We start from the raw sequence: 23,551 nt of genomic DNA, 5'->3' as shown, positions 1-23,551 counted from the left end.
CTGGTGACATTAGATCCACACCATCCCGGACTGTGTCCAGCTGAGAGCTAATGTCAAAGGGACTTTGCTTCTAGCCTCCCATGTGTCTAGATTTTGTCCCCTGATGGCTGCCGGCCCCCTGAGACCTAAGGAGGGCAGCCAGAATCTACCGAAGCTCCTGAGCCCAGAGCCCGCTTGGAGCCTTGCTTCTCTATGAGCTCACAGAGCATCCCAGGAGCCCAGACTGACTGGGGAGATGCCTCAGTAGGTAGGGTGCTTGCTTTACAAGCACAAAGGCCTGGGTTCAATTCCTAGAGCTCACATTTAAAAAAAAAAAAGGACATGGACATGTGTGCTTATCATCCTCGTGCTGGAAAAGTGGGACCAGGGGGGTCCCTGGGGCTACCCAGCCTAACCTAATCCATGAGCCGCAGGCCCCAGTGGGTCCAGCAAATAAGATGGGCCATGCCTGGGAAGTGATACCCAAGGTTGACCTCTGGCCGCCACACCCACATGTACACACATACAGGCACACCAGCACACACAATCACACACTCCCCACAAGAACATATGATTTTACACACACACACACACAAATGGAACCCAGCTAGCTAATCAGCCAGTTCTCTCTGCCCTCTTGGGATGGCTCCATAGCTCCACCCTTAAGGAACCAGCTAGCGACCTCTAGTATTTCCAGTCCTCACAGAGCACGTGCTACCATCTCACTTTGCCCATCAGGGACCTCTGCCATCCATCCCCTTTACAGACTGGAGTACGGGCCTCCTACACGTTCCCGGAAGGGAGTCAAAGCCATCATGACCTTATGCCTTCCTGGGGCCTTGAAGGAGAGGCCTAACGCTAGTCACATGACCAGCCAACCCTGGCTGGAGGCCCTGATCTAGTCTTCTGACTGAGAGCCCCACTCAATCCTCCCGCCTCCTGCTCAGCCTCTTGAGTAACAGCAGCAATGACAGACTGGCCGTTGGTGCCCTGGCAGCCTGGCTCGCCAGCGCCGAGGCTTGCCTTCCTTCTCTTCCAGCTTCTGCGTGTAAGCACGTCTATATCGTCTACGCTTCGGGACTCGGCATATTAAGAGCAATGTCATGGGGTGCTGATGGACTCAGCCGCTGCTTTCTGAACGTGTGTCGCTCAGTGACGGCATCTGGCTGCTTCCTGGCCACCACTGTCTAGTTTCTGTCGTCTGCTCTTCGCTTTCTGTCCGCTCTGATGTCGACCGCTCTGCACTGCTCCATCTTTTCTGCCGGGGCCAGAGTCCCCATTCAGCAAGAGTGCAGAGGGACAGCGGGACAGCACCCCGGGAGCAGGAAGACAAGCCATAGGCCTACAGCCTTGCACAGCAGGGTGCCTCAGTCAAGTGTTAGTTTGGATAGGAAATCCCCCCCCACCAGACTCATGTGTTAGCACCCCCAAGTGGTAGCACTATGGGGGGGGGGGGGACTTTAAGAGGCAGCTCTTAGCTGGAGGAAGTAGGTCACTGAAAGTGGGTCCTCAAAGATATCTTGTCCCCAGAGCCTTGCCAGGATCCAGAGAGAAGGAGATCAGGGGCTGGGGGTGGAGGTGGGGGACACTTCCTGAAGAGGCAGGGCATCACCCAGCTGAATCAGGCTGGACCTCGGGAGGCAGAGGCCCACATTGCTTGGGGGTGGGGTGAGGAGGAGAATTCTCCTGGGATCCTGGTTCCCACTGTGTATGTAACCTCTGCCTTCTCGTCCACAGCCTGTCCCCAGCGGCACTGAAGGGGCAGCTGAGAAGCAGAATAACAGGACTTAGACAGTAGAAGTGGCCGAAAGGACCCTGCCAATTAAACTGCTACCCAGGAAGCCAGCAATCACAGAGAGAAGAGTTGGTCAGGACCCTGAGCTCCACTGGGGACAGATCTGGGTCCAGATGGGTGACTTCCTCCCACACCCACTGTAGGTACAGGTTAGTTTTAATTATCAACTTGGGGGTAACCTAGAGTCACCTGGGAAGAGCACCGGTTGTCTACATCAGGTTGGCAGGTGGCCATGTCTGCAGGGGATTGTCTTGACTGTGTTAATCGCTATGTGGGAAGACCCAGCTTAAAAGTGGGCGGCACCTTTCCCTGGTTTGGGTTCTGGACTGTATGAGAGCAGAGAAAACTGGCTGAGCACAAAGTGCTTTTGTCTCTCTCTGTTCCTGACCTCAGAATGTGATGAGACCAGCTGTCTCAACTGGTCCTGCCCCTGTGGCTACACCCCCTCCCCCCACCCCACCCCCACCCGGCCCTGCAGCGATGGACTGTAACCCGGAACCGTGAGCTGAAATAAATCCTTTCTCCTCTAAGTCGTTTTTGTCAGACTATGTTGTCACAGCAAGAGAAACGAAACTAAGACAGATATGCACCATCATGGGAACTGGCCATGGCTGGGGGGGCGGGGAGGTGGGGCAGGGCGGGGCTAGGTCAGGACATGCGCAGTGGTCTTGGAGGCGCCAGGGAAGACACCGGAGGCAGATGAATTTGTGGGAAAGTGTGCATCCAGCAGGCTCCGGAAGTCCAATGCCTTCCGTAAATGTCTCAAGCTGCCTATGCCCATCCCCTGGGTATCTGTAAATGCTCCCCAGTGTCCTTATTCCCCAAAGTTGGAGAGCGACGGGGATGTGATGTGGTCTTGTATGCACACGGCAGAGAGCTTAGATACCGTGCTATAAGTCTGCACACTGTTTTGCTGCTGTTGTGTTTTGGTTTTGGAAACAGGGTTTCTCTGTGTAGCCCTGGCTGTCCTGGAACTCATTCTGTAAACCAGGCTGGCTTCCAATTCAGAAATCTGTCTGCCTCTGCCTCCCAAGTGCTGGGACTAAAGGTGTGCGCCACCACCGCAGGCTACAAGCTATTTTTAATGCATTTTTGTGCATGTTTATGTGAAGGTGCATGTAGGTGAGGCTGCATGCATGAGCATGTGGAGGTCAGAAGAAAACCTCAGGTCTTCCTCAAGGACACTGTCAGTTTTATTTATTTGTTTGTCTGTTTGCATATATTTGCAACATATATATTTGAGACAAGAGACTCTCATTGATCTGGAGCTTGCCAATCAGGCTAGGCCGTCTGCCCATCAAGGCCCAAGATTTAACCTGTCTCTGCCTTAAGCACGGGTCTCAGTGCCTGGCTTTTTGCCTGGGTTTTAGGGATGAAAGTTAGGTTCCCATGCTTGTAAGGCAAGCTTTACTGACTGAGCCCAGCCCACAAGCTATTTTTCATTTTTACAGGAAACTGAAAGCGGTTAAGGCTGCGATTCAGCGGTGGCCGAGGCATCTGCAACCCGCACTTAGACCCATTGCCCTCAAAATTATTATACTTTTAAACTCGGCGCCATCGCCGGGTGGTGGTGGCACACACCTTTAATTCCAGCACTCGGGAGGCAGAGCCAGGCGGATCTCTGTGAGTTCGAGGCCAGCCTGGTCTCCAAAGCGAGTTCCAGGAAAGGCGCAAAGCTACACAGAGAAACCCTGTCTCGAAAAAAAAAAACTCGGCGCCATCTAGAAAGCTAGGAAGAACACAGTAGCTAAGCAAGGTGGCCCCATCACCAGGAGATGGCGCTGTGGAGCCACAAAAGCCGTCTGCGAGCGTTCCACTACACATCTGGCCGGCTGGAGTCCCCAACCCAGGCGCCAAGCTCTGCAGCAAGCACCAGCAAAACGCGCTGGGGTTGGGGGGGTGGGGGGGTGGGGGGTGGGCATCCATCCTGTCTCTCTGAGGGACGGTTTGAGGACCCAGAGAGGTTGTCAATGACCTAGAGGTGACACAGCTTAAGAAGCAAAACCGGGGCTTCCTGACCCAATACACCCCCACTGAGATCCCTGATCTGGCCCCCATGCCACACAGTCTCCTCAGTTCCCAACCAAACAAGACACAGTAACTCTCTGAAGTTTGATGGGAGCCAGACTTGCCCTGCCTCCACCCTTGTGGGTGGACATTCCAAAGAAGTTGAAGGCACGGGCTTTGAAGCTAAATTCTGGATTACGGTAGCTCCACATGGCCTGTTCCTCCCACCACTGCGCCCACCGCCACTCCTATCCAGTGTCCCCATGGCACCAAGAAGTCTGGGTCCCAATGCCCCACCCTCTCCAAACATAGACATTAGCACCCAGCACCCGGATAACAGGTCTTGGGTAAGGACGTGGGAGGCAGGCCCGCAGCTGGGACTTGAGCTGGCTTCTGAGCCTTGGCCCTGAGCCAACGTGTGTGCCTTTCTGTCCCTGCCTGCTGTGGGCTCCATGATTGTAGCTGGATCATGGAAAGGCTAAGAAGGTGCTAAGTACCTTTATCCTACTGTTTAGGGAGTGTCAGAGCTGTCCAAGAGCTGTGAGCCTACCCAGGCACCAATATAGCCTTGTCTTCTGAGGCAGCTGAGCCGGGCTCCCGGTCTACACAAGTCAAGGATATAAAGACAAGGGTATGCTGTGACCCCCGCAGCACCACTCACAGGCCGCTGGACCCAGCCTCCTCCTCCTCATTCTCCAATCTTATCCTGATCCAGCCAGCATGGGGTCGTATGAGAGAGGCAGAGCCACCGCAAGCCAGGAGAGGGCATGGGGTGCTAACGGTGTGTGTGGCCTCAGAAAACGTTCAAGAAATAGGCAGGTGTCGTGTGCAAAACATTCCTCTCCGTGGCCCTGAGTGGGTACCTGAGTCACCAGGAAGTTTGGTTTGCAGGAAGATCAACCCTGAACCTCTGTCGGTGCCAGACCACAAACTCCACATAATCTGGAGTTCATCTTTCTGTCTGTCTGTAAGCAGCCATACTTCCCTGGCTCCAACCTGCCGCTGTGGGGTTCAGGATCGACCTCACTATTGAAAGAAATTGGGATGAACGAGCCGGAAAGATGACTTGGTGGTTGAGTGTGTGATGTTCTCTCCCATAGGACCCACATTTAGTTCTCAGCATCCCTAACAGACAGCACCCTCGTGTGCACACACACACAGACACACAGACACACACACAGGCATGCACACATACACGCATGCATGCATACACATAACTAAAAATAAAACAAATCTTTAAAAACAGAAGAGAAAATTGAAACGGAGGGCCAAGACTAAAAAGCTGAGTCAGTGGAAAGAGGATGACAGTTCTGGATCCAGAAAATTCTACAACATTCTCCTTTAACACAGTAACTCCAGGACCTCTTCTCTAGAACTCACTGCCAAAACCTCAATGACTCTCCTTCTGCTTCCATGATTTTTTATTACCATTAAATATACATCCATCTTTTTACTAATATCAACTGTGGATGTACATTTGTTTTGTTTTCATTTATTTCTTTTTGGAGTAGTGGTGAGCAAAGCCATGTCCTCACTGTCCTACCATGGCCTACCCCTGAAATGTGCTCCTACCGCTACAGTTACTTAGTTTTTAAACTTATTTATTTTGTGATCGGTCCTCATCATGCAGCCCAGGCCCAGCAGAAATAAAGAAAGAAGCCGGGCAGTGGTGGCGCATGCCTTTAATCCCAGCATTCAGGAGGCAGAGGCAGGCGGATCTCTGTGAGTTTGAGGCCAGCCTGGTCTACAGAGCGAGTTCTAGGACAGGTCCAAAACTACACAGAGAAACCCTGTCTCGAAAAACCAAAACAAACAAACAAACAAAACAAAGGAAAGAAAAGTAAAAAGAAAAAAAAGAAAAGAGAGAGGTAGACTGCCTGTGTGCCCCAGCAAAGCTGGGTGTGGCTCACTGATAGACACTGGCCTAGAATCCCCCAGTGAGGGACTGAGAACACGGCTCTGTGATAGAGCACTTACTTGCCTAGCATTTAGGGACTCTGTGTTCCATCTCTTATACCATCAAAGATATATAAAGATGTAGTCTCCTCCAAAGTTGCTATGCCGACCTCATAAGTGGGGTGCCTCATGTCAAGCAAGGTCTGTCCCCTTTCTACCATGTTATCCCACTGTCCTTAGAGGCCCCACCCTCTTGCGGTCAGCAAAGGCTCCCAGAGAGATTCCTGCTTGCTCATCCAGCTTCAAACCCCTGGGGTCCATCCTGGAAGGGCCTTCAAAGGCCTTGGCCATTCTTGAGTGGATGCCAGTACAGAATCGGCTCTTGGAGGCAATTTAGCCAGCCACACGGGTGGAAAGAATGTCCCCATTCTCTTAACAACGACCCCCTCTTGATTTATATGTGGGGGCCACTGTCCGAAGGCCCCGGGCGGATGGATCCTGAGTGGAAAATGAGAGGCCAAGAGCCAGGCGTCTGGCTGGGCTAATTATCCTCAATGAGATACAGCTGGTTGAGGGGAGCGGGCTGAGGCCCGGGGCAGGGCCAGCTCCCTGCCCCAGCTCCCTGGGGACCCAAAGGCCTGTCTGGGCTGGCAGCCCATCACCTACCAGGTCCGGTCAGGGTTCACGAAGCATTCTAGGAGATCCAGTTTGGCCAGTTTATAAGTAAAAAACAGAAAGTGGCCTCAGTGTCGGATTAGCTGCTACCTTGAGCCATGATAGTCCCTAAGACGCCAAGGGACACCTGAGTTCATTCTACTTATGGGGAGACTGAAGACTGGCTGGCCAGGTAGGCTTGGTGAAGGCCTGAGGTGGGTGGGAGGGGCCCTCTGGAACGGATTGCAGTACCAGCTTTGGCCACACGAGGCGTGTCATTGTGTAGCGGCCTCCATAGGCCTTGGGGCTCCAGGCTGGATCTCTGGGCATGCTGGAGATGAGCAGACTTTGACTCTACCATATACCAGGACGACTGCGGAGGTCTAGGGACATTGTAGTGAGCAAAACCACCCCCGTCCCCATGAATCCCCGCTCTTTGGGACTTACAAATCCCAGCAAAAGTACCTGGTGAGCCCGTCAGCTGGTTCGGTGGGGAAAGGGTGTTGTCCATGACAACCTGAGCTCTATCCTGCAGGAGAAAAACAACTCAATTTGTCCTCTGGACTCCACGTGAGCATGCAAACAGGTGTGTGGGGCATGAACACACACAGAGACATGTGCGGGCATGAACATACACAGAGACATGTGCGGGCATGAACACACACGCGCACACACACACACACACACACAAGTGATAATACATATATTCGAGTATCAGGTGTTCTGACCCGGACTTGACCTATTACAGGAGTGTGGGACTTAAGCCCCTGTCACTGAACTGAGACCATAGGCAGGGTGGAGCAGTAGAGTGACAGTTCCAAACAGAGGAGTCACCAAAAGCAAAGGCCCTGGGTCCAGAAGAAGGGGCAGGGCACAGCTGGAGTGCGGTCAGAAGTTCTTACAGAAGTTCTTCTGTTGTTGTTTTGCAGAACTGAGGACTGAACCCAGGGCTTCAAGAATACTGGGCTGGTGCTCTATACTAAGCCACACCCCCAGCCCCTCACTGGGGGATTCTAGGCAGGGGCTCCACCACTGAGCCACACCCCAGCCCCTCACTGGGGGATTCTAGGCAGGGGCTCTACCACTGAGCCACACCCCAGCCCCTCACTGGAGGATTCTAGGCAGGGGCTCTACCACTGAGCCACACCCCAGCCCCTCACTGGGGGATTCTAGGCAGGTGCTCTACCACTGAACCACACCCCAGCCCCTCAATGGGGGATTCTAGGCAGGTGCTCTACCACTGAACCACACCCCAGCCCCTTACTATGGGATTCTAGGCAGGTGCTCTACCACTGAGCCACACCCCAGCCCCTCACTGGGGGACTCTAAGCTGGCAATCTCCCACTGAGCAGCAACCCCAGACATGTTTTAGCATTCACTTTGACAGAGGGTCTCACTAAGTTCCTCTTGAGCTCAATGCACAGTTCAAACTGGTTTTATTGATCACCACTGCACTCTGGCCCAGTGAACAGATTCTTAATGAGGGAGGAGGAAGGTGAGTGTCCTCCCCTCATGCACCCCCTCTTTAACCTGTGGGGTCCCTTTGACCTCTACACTGCCTGCCCAGAGTCCCTAGTGAGCCAGGGCCCCTGCGGGATGGCAGGCTCGGCTGTCAGGAAGAGAGACTCTCAAGTGAGGGGGGTCAGAGGTTGCCTGAGGCACCCACTCCCTGCAACCCTGGCTCTGTCTCCTTCTGGAATGCAAAGGGTCTGACAAGTCTTCAGTGGCCTCGCTGGGGCTCGGCTCGGGATTTCCAGGAAAGCCTGTCTTAGAAAGCGAGGAGCCAGGGCTGTGGTGGACGAAGGGTTCTTCTAGAGACCTCGGCCTCCTCCTTGTGGACAGTCCCTGTGACCCAGGCCAGGAGCTGCAGGCTGACGGGGGCCTCTCACTCCCTCCCCTGAGGGGTGAGAAGGCCAAGGGCTCCCTACTTCTTAAGTCTGTCTGTCTGACTGTCCATCTGTCACACTCTCCCTCCCTCTTCTCTTTTCTTCCTTGTCTCCCTCCCTCCTTCCTCTCCTCCCTCCTCCCTCCCTCCCTCCTCCCTCTCCTCCCTCCTCCCTCTCCTCCCTCCTCCCTCCCTTCCTCCCTCCTCTCTTCCTTCCTTCCTCTCCTACTGTTTTGTTTATTGGCGACAGAATCCACAGCCCCGACCAGCCTCAAACTTTGCAGTCCTCTTGGGCTGAACCCTCTGAACGTGTGAGCCAAAATAAATCCTTCCCCTCCCCTTCCCACTGAAGTTGTTTGCTCAGCTGTCTTGTTACAGGGACCAACAAAAAAAAAAAAGTAGGGAGCTGGCGAGATGGCTTGGCGAGGAAAGGCACTTGCTGCCAAGCCTGAGACCTCAGTTTGATTGCCAGGACCCAGATGGTGGAAAGAGAGAACCGACGCTCCCATGTGTCCTCTGACTTCTACATGAATGCTTCCCATTCACACACATACATACATTAAATAAAAAAACTTAAATAACTATCATGTTTTCCATTGTTACTATGTAGGGTTAAATATAACATACACACACATACACAGGGAGGCAGATATGAGACCTTTGTCAAGATCTATGTGTCCCCAGAATCTTCTGGCCTCTGGTTTTTTCACATTCTTGGTGGTGTCTTTTGGTGGACAGATATTAAAAAAAAAAAAAAAAGAACATTCTTTCCATTTTATTTTGTTTGTGCATTAGTGTTTTGTCTATGTGTGAGGGTGTCAGATCCCCTAGAACTGGAGTTACAGACAGTTGTGAGCGGTCATGGGGTGCTGGGAATTGAACCCTGGTCTTTTGGAAGAGCAGTCAGTGTTCTTAACCGCTGAGCCATCTCTCCAGCCTGGGCAGACATTTTTAATCACAATGAAGTCCCCTTTAGCCCTGGCTAGTCCATCTCCAATGCCATGCGTGAGGGTGAAGAGTTCTGTACCTACTTTTTAAATGTCCCCGAATCCATCTCTCCTCCTCTCCAACTTTGCCTGTGCCCAGCTGCTTCTACAAGTGCCTCCCTTTCCCTCCCCCCCTCCTCCCAGCTTTGACCCATCTGAGAATCATTCTCCCCATGGTCCTCATGACCCCACTGCCCATGAACAACCCTGTCTCCTCCAGGCGACTCACAGACGCTAGGTGCTCAATAAAACCCCCATCAATGAAGGCAATGCCCTGTGGTCCAGATGCGGGGCATTAAAACTGTCCATTACTTCTAAACACTAGCTCATCAGGAACAGCTGAGCTTCAGAACCAGGGAACCAAAAGTTTTGGAAAAACTAGTAAGGAGGGGAAGGTTTTGCTGTCTCCCCAACCAGAACACTAACCACGCAAACATCACCCAGATGTACATCTCTGTGTTATTTATTCCCACTTCAGCTCCGGACTCCAAGGGTGATGGAGACTGTTTCCCCTGCCCATGCTGGCAACAGGAGCCTTGCACCGGTCCCCCAACGCAGCCAGCCTTGGCCGACTCTAGGTATAGAGGGAGCATGTCTTCTAGTCCTTCTCCTCGCCATGTGTGATGACGTAGCACAGATTCCTGTAGTCTAAGTTGCCACAGACATCTGGCGGGAAAGCTGCAAACATCTGCTTGACCTAGGAGAGAGAGCAGAGGGTCAGGTTACATGGAGGCTGATGGAAGAGAGGAAGGAGTCAGGGCAGGGCATCTGTGGGAATTTCCCCCCAAAGCACACACTTACCTCCTCCTCACTGAACCGGTCAGCCTGAGTCATAAGTTTTTCCTTAATGCTGTTGGTAGAGAGAAGCCATCATGTCTTGGGAAAGAGCTGCCTGGTGGCCACGTGGACGTAAGGTTCCTAGGGGAGCTCTAGCCCAGGGGACCCTAGCCTAGGACCAATTCTCCCAGGCCCAAGGCAGCTCTTTGAGTCCTAACTGCTTCTCTGACAAACGGTACTCTTCAAGCAGCCATGGGGGACAAAACAGAATGATCTTGAGACTCCAACATGACCCGGAGGCCACTGAGATGCCCAGAGTGTGCTAACAGTCAACCTTAGACTGCTGTGGGGGGCTCCTTTGTCTTTGGCTAGGGCCTGGGTCATGGAAGGTGAACGCTCTAGTGCCCCTCACTGGAGGATTCTAGACAGGGGCTCTACCACTGAGCCACACCCCAGCCCCTCACTGGGGGATTCTACTCAGGTGCTCTACCACTGAGCCACACCCCAGCCCCTCACTGAGTCACTCAAGGTAGGAACTCTACCCTCAAGTTATGTCCTCAGTCTGCTTTACTTTCTTTTTTCTTTTTTGTTGTTTTGCTTTGTTTTTCAAGACAGAGTTTCTCTGGGTAGCCCTGGCTGTCCTGGAACTCACTTTGTAGACCAGGCTGGCCTCGAACTCAGAGATCCGCCTGCCTCTGCCTCCTGAGTGCTGGGATTAAAGACGTGTGCCACCACAGCCCGGCTTCTCTTTACTTTCTATTTTGAGACATCTTCACTAAGTGTCCCAGGCTGGTCTTGAACTCATTCTGTAACTCAGTCTGGTCTTGAATCTCCTGCCTCAGAGTAGCTGGAATGACCAGCCTGTCCCCACCTTGGCTGCCTTGGTGTCTCTTCCAGCTGTTTTGGCTGTCAGCTGACCAGCATTTCCCAGACCACCTCATGCTGTTCAAGGCCAAGAGCATCATGGGAAGATGCAGCTCAGTCTTCCCATGGGTCTCTTTAGAACTTGATTCTTCACAGACCTGGGACACTAGTGCAAGAATCCCCTTTATCTAGGGAGAAACTGAGGCTTGCGGGGGCCATCCCATAGGGAGGATGTGGCAGGGTTGGGCCTGTCTCCTTGGGATCCAAGGGAATATTGCTGGAGGTGGGGCCTGCACCCAGATCTGCATGAGAACTTATATCCCTTGCAACTAAGAAGGGGTTTGCAAGCTTAAGGAGGTTCTGTGGGCAAGGATGGGATCAGAGAGCTAAGTGGAGCCTCTGCTCTTGGGACATCCTCTGGCGCCGGTGGCGGCAGGCCCTGGTTCAGGGGCGACACACATTTTCCATTGTTTGTTACTATGAGACAGTCACAGTTTCCAGATTGCCAAAGCTGGGGACCTTGCAGGCTCTGTTTCAACCAGAGGCACTTCTGTGGCCTATCTGGCCAGCAGCCCTGTGCTCTAGGTCCCCACAGCCCAGGATGGTTCCTTCCATTCCCCAAATGAATCCCTCAGGGACATCCCTTCCTCACCCCCACCTCAGCCCTATCTTCATATTGGTGGGGGAGAAGATAGTCCCAGTCATGTCAGGGGGGGGTTCTCCTGGAACCTCAAGAATCAGGAAGGGGCCACAGACCCCGAGGTTTTGGTTTGATATTACCACTGGTATATCACTTTGGTAGTCCATCTGCACTCTGGGGAGCCTGACTCAGAGCCTTTGATGACACTATGTAAGAAGGGACATGCACGTCTCCACCAGACCCAGTCCGCCCGCTCCTCCACCCCCACAAGTGGAAGCTCTGTGGACAACCAGAACTGTCAGCACCTGAGCTGCTAAAGAATTGTTGTCATTGAATACCAGCCTATCCTTGATAAGGAGGGGCCATCTCACCAGCCAGGGCCACCTAAGACCCAGCAAGGTTTGGAAGGGACATCTTGGAGGTTGGCCCCGCTTCCAGGGACCAGAGAAGACTGTGCTCCCTGACCTGACTCTCTGTCCCCTCTGCTCTCACTAGGACATGCCCCCGTGTGTACCACAGCAGAACCCGCCTCTATCATGCCAGCCCAAGGGCCTGCAGGAGAGCTGCTTACGGCCACTTTCTACCAGGCATCCCAAGCGGAGCGGGTCACTGATGTCCCCATCTGACACTGTCCTCTCCCCAAACCCTGTGTTCCACGGACCTTGGCTTCTGGATCTCTGCTGGACAGTCCTTCCCGTTCCAACCCCCATCCATGAGCCATAACCCCCGCTTCTTCCGACTCCAGGCTATTCTTCTCCCCCAGGCCAGCTCAGTAAACATGCTCACTAAGCCGTGATTCATCTTCTGTTCTCACCGCTAGAATTCCCACCCTAGAGTGGTCAACCTGTACTTGTCCTTCTGGGCTCACTCCCGCCCCTCTCCATCCCCAACACTCAGAAGCACCCCTTGACCCATGCCACACTGTCCATCCACTTCCACACACAGGGAGAGAGGGAGACACCAAGGCCTGGGAGAGACGGAAGGTCTATCAGGAAGAACGGTGCTGGCCTGGCCGTGGCCTCTAGCCACTGGATGGATGTTAGCCCTGCTCAGCTGAGGGGAGAGGAGCCAAGGTTGACACCAACCTTGGCACGCCTCATCTCAAGTCCTGAGAACTTACAAGTCAGCCTTGACGAAGCCTTTTCCTTCAGTGTCAAACACCTTGAAGGCATGCAGTATGGTCTCTTCTGGGTCCGTGCCTAGAGGTAGCACACACAGGACAAGGAAAATGAAAGGGTAGTGGGGGCCTCTCAGAGGTGGTGCCAAGCTGGGCAGGGGTTAAGAGAGGGGGAACGTCCCCAACTCTTAGTCACACCCCAGCCCCTCACTTGGGGATTCTAGACAGGTGCTGTACCACTGAGCTACACCCCCAGACTCTGAATCCTTATTTCGGTAACAACTTTCCTCAAAGCCACAAAAGTGGCACAATAGGAATTATTCCAGCTGCACCGTCACCCAGCCCATTGTCCCCCCATCTACCTCTGGGTGGCCCAATCTTGAGGAGCTCTCCAATGAGCTCCAGCCTCAGCCCCTAAGCTCGGAACTGTATCCTTCATTTACAGCCTCTGTGCATGAGTCTCACAGTGGCTGCTCCCTCACCCCCAGACTTCACTGATCATTCAATAATACCAGCTTGGAGACCTAACCTAGGAAGTCACCTAACCTCTTTGAGCTTCAGTTTCTTCATCTATGAAATGGGAACAGTCGTCAGGAAAGTGAAAAGCATAGTAAATGCTGTCAGGGAGTCTATGCACAGTGGGGCAAGTTACTTGCAACTAAATGTATGCAGTCCATTTAGGTTTCTGTAAAACCTCCAAGCTCTTGAAACAGTTTCTATTGCACCACTTTTGTGGCTTAGAAGAAACTTGTTATCAAAATAAATTAATCTGGGGTTGGAGGTGTGGCTCAGTACTATAGCATCTGCCTAGAATCCCCCAGTGAGGGGCTGGGGTGTGGCTCAGTGGTAGAGCCCCTGCCTAGAATCCTCTAGTGAGGGGCTGGGGACATGGCTCAGTGGTAGAACACCTGCCTAGAATCCCCCAGTGAGGGGCTGGGGTGTGGCTCAGTGGGAGAGCCCCTGCCTAGAATCCCCCAGTGAGGGCCTGGGGGTGTGGCTCAGTGGTAGGGCACCTGCCTAGAATCCCCCAGTGAGGAGCCAGCAGCAAGGTTTGTGGACAGTGTGCTTGGTTAGCATGTGAAAGGCCCTAGATCCTCCCTCAGAACAAAGGAGTTTAGATAGAAGTTGCGGGAGAGAAAGAGGGGAAAAGGAGGAGGAAGGAGACAGAAGGGATTCTGGGGCCCCCAGGGAGTTTCAATACCTGGCCCTCTCTTTGTACTTATGGGGAAGCTGAGGCCCAGAGAAAAGGACTCATGGAAGGCTTCCAGTCTATCTGAATGACAGCAGGTGACATCCCTTACTCAGGCCTTTTTCCTCATCATGCTGTTCCACATCAGGCTCCAAGTGGATCTGGAAAGCTCTTTCCTTCCTTCAAGGTCCTGCACTGTCATGGGATCAAAGGCGTGTTCGCCACAGTATATAAAGGCCCAGCTGGCTAATGACCGCTAATGGCCTGAAATTTTGTTTAGTTTTGCTCTGTTTTTGTTTTGTTTTGTTCTGTTTTGTTTTAACTGCATATGTCCTACAGCCCAGGCTGGTCTAGGACTTGCTGTATAGCTGAGATTGGCTTTGAACTCCGGATCCCCCTGCTTTCCTCCTCCCAAGTGCTGGGATTACAGGTATGTGCCACCACACAGCTTAAGGATAGGTCTTAATGAATGTCAGTGACTCAGAGCCACAAATCCCTCCCTGCTCTGAGTCCAGCTCCAGGCCTACAGCTTCACCACTTGGACATCAAGCTTGCCATGTCTCCCCATCAGACTGGGGCAGGACCCTCTTACTTCCCCCATCAGAATGAATCAGGTCTGTCTGTGTCTCCTCCATTAGACTAAGTCAGGGCTCTCTGGACCTCCCCCATCAGACTACACGAAGGACCTGTGTGTCCCCTGTAAGACTATCCCAGGGCTCTGTGTGTCCGCTATCAGAATGGGTCAGACCCTTATAGTCTTCTCGATGAAACTGCTGTCTCCTGGGAAGGAGAGCCTCGTCCCCCTCTGAACAGTGACCAGAGCCAGTGCATCCTTCCCAGGTGGGCTCAGCGGCTCTAGGGTAGAGGGACTCAAGGGGTGCAGGGGTTCTGATGGGGGCTGGCTAGAGTCCCAGTCTCCAAGGCCACTGCTTCCCAATCCTCTCAGTTAGCTAAAGACCCCAGTGTCTCTCTGAGGAGTCCTGGCAGCTGGAGCTGATCTGCAGTTAGCCCCACCGTCTTCCTGGGGACCAAGTCCTGGATTTGGTTAGCTCTGGCCCGGCTGCGGCACACTCACCTCAGCCAGGCACTCTCTGCCTTGTCCCCAGAGAGGGCCTCTGCTGAGGCCTGGAAGACCCATAAAAAGCCGGTACAGTGGCTGCCTGCCATTGCGGGAAGTCAAAGGACAGTCTCCTTGTCTCAATTAATGGCCGCGATGGTGCCTGTCCCAGCCCGCTGCCCTCCCCGCTACCAGCCTCTCACGCAGCCCCAGACAAGCTTGCATGACAGGCTCAGCTGGAGCCCCAGGCTTGGAACCCCAGCAGAGATGAGAACAAGCTGCAGTTCTAGGTCCCCAGCCGGCCCTCCATCACCACTCCGACTTAGCCACAGACTAAGTGAGCCTCCGGCCTCAGTGTCCTCGTCTGTAAAACAGGCCATCACAGCTAAAAGTGGTGCCCCTTCCTGTGAGCACCCAAAAGAGTCCTAAATGAACTCCTCTTCATCTCCAGCATACATGTCACATCAGGGTTGCAGACACCATCCTCTGGCTCTACTGATGAGCTGTATACCCCAGCCCCTCACTGGGGGATTCTAGGCAGGAGCTCTACCACTGAGCCACACCCCAGCCCCTCACTGGGGGATTCTAGGCAGGAGCTCTACCACTGAGCCACATCTCAGCCCCTCACTGGAGGATTCTAGGCAGGTGCTCTACCACTGAGCCACACTCCCAGCCCCTCACTGGGGGATTCTAGGCAGGTGCTCTACCACTGAGTCACACCTCTAATCCTGAGAATATTCTAAGCAAGGGTTCTACTAAAATACCAAAGTATAGAAAGCAAATCAGCCCATTCATTATCACTCACTCACTCATTCTGTGAGGGAGATCTTAACCTTAAAGGTTAGGGACAACCATAGCCCAGGATGTCCCGTTCCACCACAGAACACTTAAGGTCAGAGATGACGTATCTTCCAGCCCCAGACCTGGGGCTACATCTCAGGAGTATGGAGTAGTTAGAACCAGGGTCTATTTGAGTTTTCTTTTGCGGGGATACCTGGGGCAGTTTTCACGAACTCACTGGGCCTCCTCTGACTCCTCATCACTGAGAAGAGCTCCCCAGTCCTTTCCCTGGAGACCACAGTGACCCCACAATAGGACAAGGCAAGTAACCAGCCTAGCAATGGGGTCAGCCATGAGTGGATCCAGAATTCCTATTCCCTTTTAGCACCCCTCTGCCTATCCGTCACCATCAACGGAGGACAGACAGGCAGGACAGGCAGGTCGGGAGGAGGGCAGAGCGGGCAGTAGGAAAGGGGAACTGGGAGTGGAAGGGGTGGGTATTGTCCTGACAGTGAGCAGAGGGATTCCAAGTCATTACAGCGGTCTCTGCTGTGCGTGCACACAGAGGTGGAAACTGAGGCAGGGTCCAGGCCAGTGTGCACAGCCAGGGGGTCCGTACCTGGGAGCCTTACCGTGTTTCCACCTGTGGTTATGGAACATAAGGGCCAGGATGTATCCACTTCCTGCTCCCAGCCCTTGCCCAGGCTCCCAAGAAGCTCACTCACCCTTGAGTTTCTCCCCAAACATGGTCAGGAAGACTGTGAAGTTGATGGGCCCTGGAGCTTCCTTCACCATGGCTTCCAGCTCCTCGTTCTTGACGTTTATGCGGCCTGGAGAGGGAGAGGGGACGCGCCTGAAGAGAGCCTTGCAGTCTCTCCTGCTTCTTCTGCTCCACCTGTCTCCACCGGGCGCTGGCCGTCTATTGGGGAAACTTCAGGGGGAATGCTGGAGTCTACAGGCTGCTGCCTCCACCCTCCCCACTCACTCTCTCTCTCTCTCTCTCTCTCTCTCTCTCTCTCTCTCTCTCTCTCTCTCTCTCTCTCTTCCTAGAAAGCAAAGCAAGCCACTCTGTATCTCCCTTTCACAGATCAAAGCAACAATAAACAAAAAAGCGGAGGCTGGAAGAAGTGAAGTGGGGTACATCGGGGGCCTCAGGTCTCATGCATTCCTGGACACGGGAACCCTGGGATTCTACTTGGTCCCAGTGGGCACTCAGGTTCCCAGGACCTCAAAAACTCCACCCATATTGGTACCTTAGTTAGTCAACTCCAGTTTTTCCCCCAAACCCAGCTCTCTACTCTTTGATTTTGAGACAGTGTCTGGACACATAGTCCAGGCTATCACTGAATCAGAACTCCACCTGCCTCGGTATGGGAATGCTGGGATGACAGGCGTGTGCTAACCCACCCGTTTGACCCCTCATACTCCAGGGCCTTTGCACAATGTCAAAAATGATCTTAAAATGCCCTCCCCTGGCCACCAAGCCCTCCTGCCACCCTGGACGCCTTCCCCTCCACCGCGCCCCTCAGCTCTCAAGCCTCATGCTGTGGCTGCCTTGGTCTGCCCTTCTTTCCACCTCGGTCGTTAGCTCTACCTAAAAACCAAGGTCTCACGCGGCCCCAGCTTCTGCTTTACCCACCCAGCGCGGCAAAGGTGTCTCTCAGGTCCTCCTTGTCGATGAAGCCATCCCGGTTCTGGTCCATGATAGTGAAGGCCTGATGGAGACAGGGACGGTGAACCACAGGGCCTACCCAGTCTAGTTGGTCCCTCCCCCTCTCTCCAAGGTGTCCTGCGTCGTCTGCCGAGGGAGGAACCTCAATTAGGAGCTGTTGTGTGGTACTTTGATTGTGCTCTGACAAATAAAGCTTGCTTGGAGTCGGAGGGAGGAGCTTGCCACTAGCTGACCATAGAGGTTTGGAGGACTACGGAGAGAGGAGACAGGAAGTGGTAAGGCAGGGCTGAGAGAGGATCTCGGCCCTTTTGGACGGAGGAATAGAAGAGGTAGGAAGCAACTGGCAGCTGCTCCCTGTTCTCTGATCTTTCAGGTTCTTACCCCAATATTTGACTCCCGATTTTTTGTTGATGAAGATTAATTAGATTAACCTTCATCCCAAGCCAGAGCTCCACCTTAGCTTAGTGCATGCTACATCCTGGGGACTGTAGTCCACCCTCTTTGAGCTTTGGAACTCCACACTCATTGTCTCATTTTCAAGAGCACAGCGACTCGGAGAGGGAAACTGAGGCTCAAAGAGGGAAATTAAGGCTTTTCCATAAGTCACACAGCAAAGTACAGGCTCAGGTAGAGGGTAGCGAGCACCTCTGTAGGCACAGAGGCAGCCATGGGGACCTCGAGGAAGGATGACAGTGTGGGCAGCCACTGTGGGCTCCTCGAACCACCCCTGAGAATCCCGGTAACCCTCTTGTGACGGTTCATCGCTATTATTGTCAACCTGACTAGATTTAGAATCACCATGGAAACACACCTCTGGGCACATCTATGAGGGGTTTTCCGGACTGGGCTAACTGAGGTAGAAAAAGCCACCTTAAGTGAGGGCTGCAACCATCCCATGGGCTGAGAAGCAAGCCGAGCGCTGGCATTCATCTCTCTCTTCTTCCTGACCCGGGATGCTGTGTGAGCAGCTCAGGCCTCTGCCGCTACCCCTTCCCAAACGCTGACGGACTGCACCCGCACACTGGGAGCCGGAACAAACCTTTCCTCCTTAGGTTACTATGTGCCAGAGATGTTGTTGCAGCAAAAAGGAAAGTAACTAATACAGGTCCCCGGGGTCCCCAGGGCCACCAACCAACCTCTTTAAACTCCTGAATCTGGGACTGGTCGAACATTGAGAAGACGTTGGAACTGGCTGTGCCCTCTGCTCTCTTCCGGGCTCTTCTGGGTGCCTGGGAGGAAGAGGTGAATCCTCCTAGCCCTTGCTTCTTCCAGAGCTCAGCCGTCACCGGTGCCAGACCAGGGGTCCAGAACACCACGGTCGGTCCAGGTACTACCATCACCCTTCTTCCTTGTACACACACACACACACACACACACACACACACACACACACACACACAGAGCAGCCGGCTGGAGCAGTGGGCAGAGTTTCACAGCTTCTTGTGACAGCTGGTGACTGTCCACTGGACAGGGCCTAGAGTCACTGTGGAGACAAACCTCTGGGCATGTCTGCAGGGAAGTTTCTAGACTAGTTAACAGAGCTGGGAAGACCCGCCATAAACGTGGGTGGCATCGTCCCACGGGCTGGGGTCCTGAACTGAGCACCAGTGTTCATCTCTCTTGCTTTCCGACGGCCGATGCAGTGTGACCAGCTGCCTCATGCATGCTCCCGTTGCCATGACAACCCCACCCAGTGATGGACTGCATCCTCGAATTGTGAGCCAAAACAGTTCAATTTACCTTGCTTTTCTCGGGTCCTTTGTCCTAGCATGAGAGAAGTAACTAATACAATAGTCTCACTTTTCTCAGCTCAGGAAAGAAGTCTGCGGAGTGTCCACCGAGCAGGGTGGGGCAACTGCTCCTGACCTAGTCACCCACCCACATCCAGGCTCCCAAAGCAGGTGGGATCAGAATGGGCACTTTTCTATCCTCCGATCTTCTGTGGAACTTTCTGAGCTCACCCTTGTAACCCTCCACTCTGCTGGAATCTAGCCTTCTTGTCTGGTTGTAAAAGCTGCCAGAATATTCTCAGCATACTGTGGAGGCTCTTACTCCTGCAAGATTCATCCTGGACAGGGTCTCAGAGTCCCCCATCCACTCACCGGGGTCCTTTTCTCACCCCAGACCCACTTGGAGCTGCCTTCTGCTCCTGTCACCTCAGAATGGTGTGTGTGTGTGTGTGTGTGTGTGTGTGTGTGTGTGTGTGTGTGTGCATGCGCGCAAGCGCCTGTAGGCACATGCCAGTGTGTATGTGTGTGTGGAGGTCAGAGGACAGCTTTCAGGAGTTGGCTCTCTCTCTTGTTCCATTGTGTGGGGACCAGGGATTGAACTCAGGTCATCAGACTTGGCAGCAAGCACCTTTTACCTTCTGAGCCACCTCTCGGTTATATTTTTGAGACAGGATCTCTCATCAGCCAGAGCTTACCTATTCAGCCAGGCTGGCTGGCCAGTGAGCCCCAGGGATCCACTGTCTCTGTGTTCCCAGTGTTATTCTCTCCAACACTGGGAAGACAAGCCTGTGATACCACATCCAACTTCTTTTCCAGCCTGGGTTCTGGGGATCCACCTTGGGACCTCGTGTTTACAGAACACGTGTGTTGTCAACACAGTTCTCCCCCAGTGCCTTCAAGTGACTCTTGAGGTCAGAGAGGAGCGAAGGTCTGGGCTCAGCCCCCTCCCCCACCAGCCGGCAACCCTCCCCCAGTATTGTCTAGCCTCCCTAGCTGGGGTTACCCCAGCCTCCCTGCTGCCACTCTAGCACCTGTGTGGTCCCCCAACTCCCACTCTACTCTCCCCTCAATTCCCTAGGGCTCCTGGGCACATGTCAGGAGCAACAACCCAGTGACTTATAATTAGCTTTTACTGGGTGCTAATCTCTAGTAATCCTTTGAAAGAGGGGGTGCCTGGCAAGGAGACCACACGTGGGATGCTGTAAGCCTAGGAAATATTTATAAATCCCTTCAGATATCATAAAGAAAAGAACTCCCCTGCGGAGTTCATCTCACATAATTACATATACATTTCCCTCTGATTAATAAAAAATGATCACTTCCGACGGCAGGATATTCTACCCATTCTCGGGACTGCAACCCCACCCCCAACACACACACACACACACACATACACACACACACACACACACACACACACACACACACACACACACACACACGCCTCCATATGCCTTCTCCACCCTGGCCTTTCAAGTCCACCTGGTCACAGGCCCTCCTGGGGCCCAGAGCTCTGCAAGGCAGGAAGGGACCATCTTTTATCTGGCTTGGAAGTTTAAGTTTATACTGCACCTTTGAAAGGTAAATTTACGGCGAAGAGAACATTCCAAGGAAGAAGGGCGTCACCCAGAGCTCAGTTTTCATCCTGGCTTTTGTGATGATAAAGAAAGGCAGATACCATGACTGGAGAGCTGGGTTAGAGGGTAAGACTGCTCCCTGGAGACGCAGGAAGACCTGAGTTCAAATTCAGAGAACTCACATAAAAATTCAGGTGCATTTGCCCACACACTTGGAACTCTAATGCTAGGGGAGATGGAGACTGGAGGAGGGCTGGGCTAGACCAACTCCAGGTTCAGTGAGAGACCCTGTCTCAAGGGAATATGGTGCAGACTGATAGAGCAGGACACCTGACATCCTTCTCTGGCCTCTGCACATGCACACAGATGTGCACACACATACATAAGACACTTACATACTTTAAGTCTCCATTTCCCTGCTTATATTAACTTTTTTTTTTTTTTAGCACAGAATCTCATGTAGCCCAAGCTGGCTTCAAAGTCATTATGTAGCAAAGGATAACCTTGAATTTCTAATCCTTGTGTCTCCATCTTCCAAGTGCTGAGATGACCGGCATGTGTCACCATGTCCGGTTTATATGGTACTGAGGATGGAATGCAAGGCCCCATGGATGCTGGGCAAGGGCTCTACTGACTAAGCCACACCCCTAGGCCATCTTTACTTATGAAATCAAGAGTAATGCCCACCTCAAAACATCAGAATGACTACAAGACACCTGCTGGCCTCCAGTCAAAGCCTGGGTCTAGTCCCCAGGACCCTGAGAGAAATCAGTCCCCTTCCTTGTCTCCAAAGAGCTTATAGTCTTGTAGGAGGTAAGTCATTAATAGATGGTGATAGAAGGAAGGACAGGCTCTGAGTCACAGGGGCAGGGGACAGCTGCAGGGCCTGAGAGGGACCCATACCGCCAGCATGCTCCAATTTGATCCCCTGCCCGGCAGGCAACAGGACCCTCATCCTCCCAGTCAGGACATCTACAGAGCCAGTAAGACCAGCTCACTCACCTCTCACCACGTTCTTCCTCCTTATCCCCCAACTTCTACCTTTGTGGGATCAAAGAACATCACCAAACCAGAACCCACATGGATGAGAGCCTGGGAAATAACTCAGACTGCAGAGTGATCGTCTTGCATGCATGAGAACCAGAGCCCACGTAAAAAGGCAGAAGTTGGTAGCATGCGCCTATAATCCAAGAGACGGGGTCCTTGGGCCTCATGGGGCAGTTGTTCTAGACCAGTTGGTAATCTCCAGCTAACAATAAGAGAGCCTGCCTCAAAATAGAGAGATGATTGATAGATAGATAGATAGATAGATAGATAGATAGATAGATAGATAGATAATAAATAAATAATTAAATAAATAAACCCAAGGTAAATGGGCCTGAGGAACAACACTGGGTGACCTCTGACCTTTACACATGGGTGCACACACAGTTGCACACAAGGGAACACGTGCAAACACAGACCACATATGAAAAGAAGTCACATGGGTGTGACTGGACACCCATGAGACTGGATGCCCGACAGAGTCAACATCGGGTTGGCCAAGTTCGAGTATCAATGTCGGACCACCCGTAGCTGCCAGTCGAGGGAATCACTGCAAGGAACGAGGTCAAAGTTGAGAAGGAAAAGTCCAGAATCACGCATGACATCGAGGTCCCAGAGATGAGACAAGGGTTGAGCAAGGAGGTCAGGACGGAGGTTGGGAGGCAAGCAGGAAGGGGACCAGAGCCGGGTGCTGAGCTCCATGGGAACTGGGGTGGGGTGGGGTGCAGGGAAGGTGGCCCCAGCCTACCATGGTCTGGCGTGATTTTGAGTGCTGCAGCAGGTCCGGGCACAGCTCGGGGTGGCTCTTTAAATAGTGCTCCTCCGGGCCAGGCACCATTCCAGGTCTAGACAACAGTTTGGAAGGTGACCAAGGACAAGATGAGGGGCATTCAGGCCAGGCATCTCCCTGGGGGCAGTGGGGAGTGGGTGGCAAAGGGCACCAATGTGGAGACTGTCTAAGCCATGGGGATCTCCGACATCCCTAAGCCAACTGTTTTCTCTCAAGCCAAGGGACCGTGGACCAGGAAGGGGACAAGTGGCCAAGGACATGCCGAGTAAGTCAACGCCAGCAACCAGATGGATCCAGGAGAGTCAGAAGAGCTCCTGGAAGCATAGGCACCATGCCAACTGGTGCCAGACAGAGTAAAGATGACCATACCTATTGAGCTTCAGGGTTCCGTGTGGGACACCATCCCCTGGGATGCTCAGCCCTCTCGTGGGGACAATGAGGAGGTTGCAATGTTGCTACCTGTAGTATGCTTTCGTCTGCCCCCCAGGGTTGCTCAACCAACATGACTGTAGTCAACCTTTGGAATTCTAGGGCCTCATACCCCCCAAATCTGCAGATATTCAAGTCCTTTATATAGAGGATGTGGTATCAGCCTAGAACCTGGGTACTTCTGTGTGATCTATTGATTGATTGATTGATTGATAGCTGGTACTAGGGATCGAACTCACAAGCTGTGGTTGCAGGCAAGGGTTTTCCTGCTGTCCACACCTTTTATCCTTGCCTAATACTTCTGAGCACATTTGGTTGACTCTGCACATGCAGAAACTGTGGCTACATGTTGCTCTGTGGTTGAAGGGCCATCCTTATCCACCCCAGCCCAGGTGCCTCTTGAGAACTTGAAAATGCACAAAGTGAAGCCAGGAGGGTTGGTGCATGTCTGTGACTCCAGCATTCGGGAGGTGAAGGCAGGAAGATCAGGAGTTTAAGGTCATCATAGCTATACAGTAAATTCAAGGCCAGTCTGGGCTACATGAAATCTTGTCTCAAAACAACAAAAGAGCAACTAGAAATGTGCTTCATTAGTAGAGCACCTGCCTAGAATCCCCCAGTGAGGGGCTGGGGTGTGGCTCAGTGGTAGAGCACCTGCCTAGAATCCCCCAGTGAGGGGCTGG

At 52.9% G+C, this 23,551-nt stretch overlaps 1 protein-coding gene across 2 annotated transcripts; it reads right to left on the bottom strand.

Annotated features, from left to right (window-relative positions):
- Positions 1 to 9,713: 9,713 nt before the first annotated feature.
- On the bottom strand, positions 9,714 to 18,485 carry Myl10 (myosin light chain 10). 2 transcript variants are annotated; one of them, XM_052754806.1, is made up of 6 exons: positions 18,435 to 18,485; positions 17,266 to 17,341; positions 16,352 to 16,456; positions 12,604 to 12,682; positions 9,998 to 10,052; positions 9,714 to 9,893 (listed from the first exon to the last, which is right to left on the bottom strand). In XM_052754806.1, the coding sequence occupies exons 1-6, from the start codon at positions 18,468 to 18,470 to the stop codon at positions 9,801 to 9,803; spliced, it is 444 nt and encodes a 147-aa protein (XP_052610766.1). In that variant the 5' UTR covers positions 18,471 to 18,485; the 3' UTR covers positions 9,714 to 9,800. The 2 variants fall into 2 exon arrangements, with proteins under 2 accessions (XP_052610766.1, XP_052610767.1); XM_052754807.1 differs by lacking the exon at positions 17,266 to 17,341 and having other exon boundaries at positions 16,352 to 16,503; positions 18,427 to 18,485.
- Positions 18,486 to 23,551: the final 5,066 nt, after the last annotated feature.

This window comes from Peromyscus californicus, unplaced genomic scaffold, assembly GCF_007827085.1.
Source record: "Peromyscus californicus insignis strain IS unplaced genomic scaffold, ASM782708v3 Scaffold_2__1_contigs__length_46816999, whole genome shotgun sequence".
NCBI lineage: Eukaryota > Metazoa > Chordata > Mammalia > Rodentia > Cricetidae > Peromyscus > Peromyscus californicus.
The sequence above is the reverse complement of the archived record's forward strand: the minus strand, read 5'-3'. Positions and strand labels throughout refer to the sequence as shown.